General features: G+C 35.4%; 1 protein-coding gene across 1 annotated transcript; it reads left to right on the top strand.

The window, feature by feature from the left end:
• Positions 1-429: 429 nt before the first annotated feature.
• Positions 430-1,897, top strand: LOC104905713 (thioredoxin M-type, chloroplastic). Its single transcript, XM_010694322.3, has 2 exons — positions 430-803; positions 1,299-1,897. Exons 1-2 carry the CDS (start codon positions 566-568, stop codon positions 1,616-1,618), a joined length of 558 nt encoding a protein of 185 aa, XP_010692624.1. The 5' UTR covers positions 430-565; the 3' UTR covers positions 1,619-1,897.
• Positions 1,898-7,006: the final 5,109 nt, after the last annotated feature.

The raw sequence follows: 7,006 nt of genomic DNA, 5'->3' as shown, positions 1-7,006 counted from the left end.
GATGTGACCTCATATCCACCACCTACCCACCACCCATGGCGGATTTGATTTTCGTATCCATACCCACCCACTACCCACCAAAGTCATATCCATACCCGCCCCAACTGGGGCGGATGCGGTGCGAAACCCGCCAAATTATACCCACCTGCCATCCCTAATGATTCAAGTCTCAATTTATCAATTAACACCTTATGTATCACTAGGCAACTTAAGACATGTGTATCACCTTGCCTGTTGCCCTCTTTCTGTAGCTACTATACAACTATACAAGCCAAGGTGAAAAGGCCACCACCACAAGCCTAAATGACGTGGAAGTGACAAGTGGTCCTATAATATTAAGCCAAAATTGAAAGGGCCTCAAGTAAACTAGATCCACATGAATTTGATCATTCTAACAACCTCATAAAATTTCTCAAGTTATCCACTTCTACAACACACAACTTAAACAAAATCTAAAAACAGCATTTCCTTGCTCAAACACACTACTTCTAAGTTCTAACACAAAAACCAGAGCAACTACATTTCCTCCCAAAAACCAAAACATATATACTTTTACTATACTATCATGGCTATAGAAAATTGTTTACAGTTGAGCACAACAGCAAGTGTAGGAACTGTTGCTGTAAAATCTCATGCTCTTCAACTTCCACCTTACAAGCTTAATTTGACGACTTTTCAAGGTCTAAAGAAATCATTTCCTGCATTATCTTCCTCAGCTTCAACTTCTTTGGTCTCGTCTTCATCTCCTCGAACATACCGAAAATCAAGCGTTGTGTGCAAGGCTAGTGAAGCTGTGAAGCAAGGTTTGTTTTTCTTAATTATATACATGTCGTAGCTTGACTTGAAGCATATGATAGGTTTATACTATACATGATGTAGCTTGACTGGAAGCTAGATATACTTACTGAGTTACTTTCTTTATAAAAACTATAATATAGAGGTATATCATTTATTATTAGGAATCCATTAACGTTTGTTAGTAGCCTCATATATATCTATTAACAATATCTCAATTACAACCTTAATAATTCATGTCAGTAACCCCAGATATGCAATTATGAGTGATCCACGTTTTACCATCAACTAATACTAGCATTTAAGAACTTGTAAAGGATACATAAGTAAACTTCAATTACACCTTTGTTCTTTTTTTGGTATCTTGTGACAATTCAAATGATATATAATTGTTTGGGACGATGACAAGATTACATTATTCAATGATAATTATTAATCAAAGTTGAATAACTCTTTTCCTGTTTTCCTATATCTTTTTCTTTTGGTTGGTGTTGTGTTTATAGTCCAAGATGTGAATGATTCAAGCTGGAAAGAGCTAGTCCTTGACAGCCAAGTTCCGGTGATGGTGGACTTTTGGGCACCATGGTGTGGACCGTGCAAGTTGATTGCTCCGGTTGTTGACGAATTGGCGAAAGAGTTCTCAGGGAAGATTGCAGTTTACAAGTTGAACACAGATGAATCCCCAAATATTGCTACTCAGTACAACATAAGGAGCATTCCTACAGTCTTGTTCTTCAAGAATGGAGAAAGAAAAGAGAGTATTATTGGTGCTGTGCCCAAGTCTACCTTGGCTGATACCATTGAAAAGTATTTGTCTTCTTGAATCAACTCTTACTAATTAAACATCAGTCTTTTCTTAATTCAAATCAAAACTAAGCAACTACATTATTTGATCATAAGAGTTGCTTTTAGTATTGTATATCATCATTTGTTGATATATATATCTTGTGATATTTCTAAATATGAACGTTTAGAAGAATATCAATTACTCTTGTGTATAGTTCTACTTCTGGCTCTTAAGTAAGTTGCTGTTATTCAAGTGAAAGACTGATGGAGGATAACTAAATTGAGTTTAAATTTTTGTTTGTTTGATTTTATTGTATACCTGGGTGTCAAATAACACGATACTAGTGTCATATATTCTTGGAAAAGAGTAATGAATTGTGTACTAAATCTTTTAAGCTTTGTTAGAAGAGTAAAAGTCCGTTCTTTCAAAAAGAAAAAGAAGAGTAAAAGACCGACTCTAGTTCTAGTAACCACACACGAGTGCAAGTGTAGGGCTATGTGTATATAGCGGGAAAAATTCAACTTTAGAGTAGGGTTGATTTACACCACGATTTCAGCACGCTGCCTTGCTACATTATCGATGCCTTGCATATGAACACCGAGCCTAGATGAGGGTAATCAAGATTGTGCCTCTGATACTTAAATAAGTATCAGATTTCAATGTGTTTATAGGGAGAATGTGGAGTATGAGAGAGAGTGAAGGCGGTTTACCCTAGTATGTGGGACTAACCCTCCCCTATTAGACATACAACCCCATAGCAAGAGTGGCGCTCTACCAACTGAGCTATATTTCCCCAAGCGGAGCATGCATGAAGGAGCCGAATGCTTTCACAATTCCTGAATACATAGTTCACGAATAAAGTTAGGGATAAGTAATTCAACTCATTCACATCCAAATCATCAATGTTTGAAACTCATATTATGCAAGGAGACATTCAGAATAGGTCAATCTTTTGAACTTCTGTTGAATCCCATGGGGAGACAATAAGAGACAACTTGGAAAACTGAAACATCTTAGGGGGTGTTTGGTTCACTAGTTTTAGGTATATGAGGTATGGGTTTGGAATGAACAAAACCCATACCTAGTGTTTGTTTAACTTATTTCTAAATTTTAAATCTATACCTCAAATCCATAAGGTATGGGGTTTAGAAACCCATGGGGGGAGGTGGGTATGGCTCATAACTTACCTCTAGGTATCAAATAAAAGAAAATTTGCATTCCTAAATGAAACCAAACACAAGGTATTAAGTATCAAGTTCCAAACCCATACCACCTTGGTTTCATTCCTGATTCCAAACCCATACCATAATATAAACCAAACGCCCCCTTAGTAGCAAGAGGAACATAAAGCAAACGTGATTCTCGTAGTAGCGGTGAACGAAATGAGAGCAGCCTAAATCATGAAAATTTGATATTAAAAAAGTATATAACGAGACGAATGTAACAAGATTTCATAAAACTGTGCTATTTATTAAGTATAAATTAGTTATTAGGCCCGGGCTATGTCCCGGGTAAGAAAAAATTTCATTTATTAATATAATACTTTATGATAATAACACTAAATACAAGTTAGCCTAGTCGTTAAGACTTTAGTATATATACTTGAGGTCTCGAGATCAAACCCTATATTATGCAATTTCTTAATTTTTTATTGTATATGGATTACATGAACTAAAACACCCTAGTGAGAGCGTCACGTAGCAGAGTTTCTTGTTTATACATGCCTTTTAATATATTTGTATAGATAATGATTAAGATCAAAATGAAATTTTTGAATAGTGTCAACAAGCAATATAAATAAGAAAATCCTAATGCGTCAGTTACAAGGATAGTGGAAAGTGTAGAATTATTGATTTTTTCACCAAGTACTCCTGAGTTTTCAGTTTATTAACCAGCTACCTTTTCAAAATACACTAGGTACCCCGGCCCTCAGTTTATTGGTAATACATCAACGTGCTTTTAATGACTAACGGCGGTTAAATCCGTTAGTGTTAACCCTAATTTATTTAGCAAAACCCTAACCCTAACCCTTAACACTAACTTCTAACCCTAACCCACCACCACCTCCCCGCACCAACACCACAACCCCCCACCACATCCTCGCAAACCCTCCCCCACCCCCTTATGCGACTAACATGTGTAATTGTGCGTCACACAGAGATGTGCGCCTGTCGCATTGTCTGCGTGACACACATATTTTTTTCCCGATAAATAGATCTTAATTTCCCGATTCAAAGACAATTTTTCGATACTTTTTACATTACAGCTTTCATACTTTCAAACTTTACGAATACACTTACAAAACCTCTCTACAAAACTCATACTTCCATACTTTTCAACACAAAATTAAACACATACTCACTTTCATTTCTTTAGGCTTCATGATCGCTCGTCCCGAAGGTTGTCAATCTCTATAGGTTTAAGTCATGGTATAATCCTAAGGGTCGTTCTTGAATAAATCCTTTATTTCTATATTGTAGTTACTAACCAATTCTTTCCTGATGTAGATATTTAATCTAAAAATCGTTCCTTTGTACATTATATCCCCTTTTATTTCTTTGCTATTTATTTTACGTACATATACATGCATATGGTACATGATCGTTCCCGATAATGCTTTCATCACCCCCACATGTTATTTTTGCTAATCAAGACCTAAAAAGCTGTTCTTATATTAATAAGATAATTCGAACAACCTGCTAGATTCCCTGTAATTTGATGGCATAATTACATATCACTAAAAAATTCCTGAACCAACCTAGACTAGTATATTTTCAGGGTGCATGAAAATATTTTATGGTTATTCTTATGTATAAACCTAACATGAATTGATATTTAGTAGAGGCCATTAATGGCCGAATGTTTGCTGATAGTGTTCGTACCCTCACCCAAACTTAATCTATGGTTTATTGACCATCTTGGAGTCAGGACGTGGTAATATACCTTCCATAAGTCCCTAATTTGTCCTTACTATTTCCCAATATTTAATTAGGTTTACGAGTCTTCTTTTAACGACTTATTGGCGACTTCAAAACGTTTTCAATAAAGCCATCACAATAAAGTAGTCAAATACGTGCTCATCTCGTGTAGGTGAAATAAAAAAGGCTTGCAATTTGGCGACTTCACTGGGGCGAATTTAAAAAAATAATAATTTTTTTTTGAATGAGTGGGTGAAACTCGAAAAATACGATTCATACTCTTTTTAGCATTAGAATGACATACAATTTTACATATGCATGACTATTATTTAAGTCATCATAAGGACAATCTACCTTGCCTTATTAGTGCATGTTCTATGCGTGAGGTCATCCCTGGGGGTTTGCTCTTTGTCCTTTCAAAAAGCACCGCCCTAAGCGATTGTAAAGCCCTAAAAATCCAAAACCTTAATTACTCATAATTGACATCGCAAGTGAAACTTAAGCTATGGGTTATAGGCCCACAAATAAAATAATAGCCTTAAAATAGTTTCTAAATTATACAAACTCTCAATTAGAATAGTAATTATTACTCATAATACATAAGATGATAAAAATCCCAAATTATATAGTGCAACTTCAACATAATCCATCCGGAACATCCATGTCACAATTGAACTTGAGCTATTTTCATAAAACCTTAATAATTATATGAAATAGAAAAAAAAAGGAAAACATAGAAAAGTAACCTAAAATGAGTAGAAAACTCATGAACTTTACTTTAGCCTGTAAGCACAGTTTTAGTTCGTAAACATTTTCACACACATGCATATAATACATCATTTTGGTAATTTTTCGAAAATACTATCAGAAAACATAACATTGAATAGTCTACCAGCAAGGACCATTTACATGAGCAGTTCATTGGCAAATACAAGTTTTTGACAAAATGGTACATTAACATTTGACCACTTTTTGTCCTTTTTGTACATCGTGAACATAATTACCCCACTTGTAGCTAGCCCATTTACCAGTTCAATACAATCATTGCTTCCTTAACACAGAAAATAGTCTCTGGGTTTCATGAATTATGATTAGAACAAAGAAGCAAGAAGAACGTATAATATTTGGCAACAATAACTGAAAACTTTCAGAGGGTTTAGCTCTTTACTCTGAATCGCATGATTTTTGGGTCTAAATTCGATAACTTTTCTATATCTGCAACTTTTGTGAAGAAAGCATGGGCACATTCCAACTTTAAGAAGAAGATATTGGCGAAATACAGTAGGAAAACATAAAATCAAAGGAGAAGGAGCGTGGTAATTCATGAATACTCAACAAGAAGAAGACACATTAATGAAAATTCTGATTTTTATTTAGTGATGCTAATGGAGGTTGTGGTTATAGTTTGAAATTTTCAAGTGGATGAGAAATGGTGAAATTAACCCACTATTTATAGAAATTTTACGAAAGGAAAACTTCAGTAAGAAATTGGAGGCTTAATGGCAAAAAATACATGGGGGATCAAGATCTTCTAGAATACTTGGAGAGCAAGGAGATGAAACTTTGAGCAAAAAGATGAAATGTATGGTCACGTTGATCTTTCATTTTTAGTAAATATCAAACCATATTACTATATTATAATAAGTAAACTATTGCCATAATAAACATTACTTTTGAAATAATCAAATTAAATATCTTTTAGGGGACAACCTTAACCATGATGATTATGAAAAAAGTTTAGGACATAATTAACTAATAAATATACGGTTTTTCACCAAGTACCCCTGAGTTTTCAAAAAAATTACCAGGTACCCCCCATGTTTTCAAAATTCACAGGGTACCCCTCAGTTTTATGTAAATGCACCCAGATACCCTTAATGAAAAAGACGTTAATCACCGTTAGTCATTAACCCTAATTAACCCCTAATTTCCCCTAATTAACCTAAATAAACTCTAATTAACCTAAATAAACTCTAAAACCTAACTCCTAACTAACCCGAACCCTAACTGTTGTAGCCTAAAAATCAACGGCTATCAAGCTGACACGTGGCCTCATCAGAGCCCTACACGTGGCATGCGCTCATGAAGGCAAAGTACAAAGGGCCACCAGTTTGCAGGGCTAAAAGTACGTTTCCCTGAAGGAAGAGTACTAAAAGTCCCTTTAATGGCCCAAAAGTTGTACTTAGGCCCAGCAAAAGTAGTCTGCCCCTTTGTATGAAAGTGAGGTGTACTGACCACTCAACCACTGCCACGTGTCACCATTTTATTGATTAGCCAATCAGATGCTCCCAAATTAGGGTGACATCAAGGTACAGCAGTTATTTCAAACAGTATAAATAGTCCTTGATTTCAGGGAGAAAGGTACGTTTTTCAGGGCATAGTACTGTTATTCTGCCATAAATTCTTATCTCTCTCTCTACTTTCTCTCTCTAAAAGTTCCTTTACATCCCTGACATCTGACTTAAGCATCGGAGGGGGAAATACCACCCAAACCTCCAGGGTGGGT

This window comes from Beta vulgaris, chromosome 1 (genome assembly GCF_026745355.1).
Source record: "Beta vulgaris subsp. vulgaris cultivar EL10 chromosome 1, EL10.2, whole genome shotgun sequence".
In the NCBI taxonomy this organism is placed as follows: Eukaryota; Viridiplantae; Streptophyta; class Magnoliopsida; order Caryophyllales; family Amaranthaceae; genus Beta; species Beta vulgaris.
This window is presented reverse-complemented; position numbering and strand designations above follow the sequence as displayed.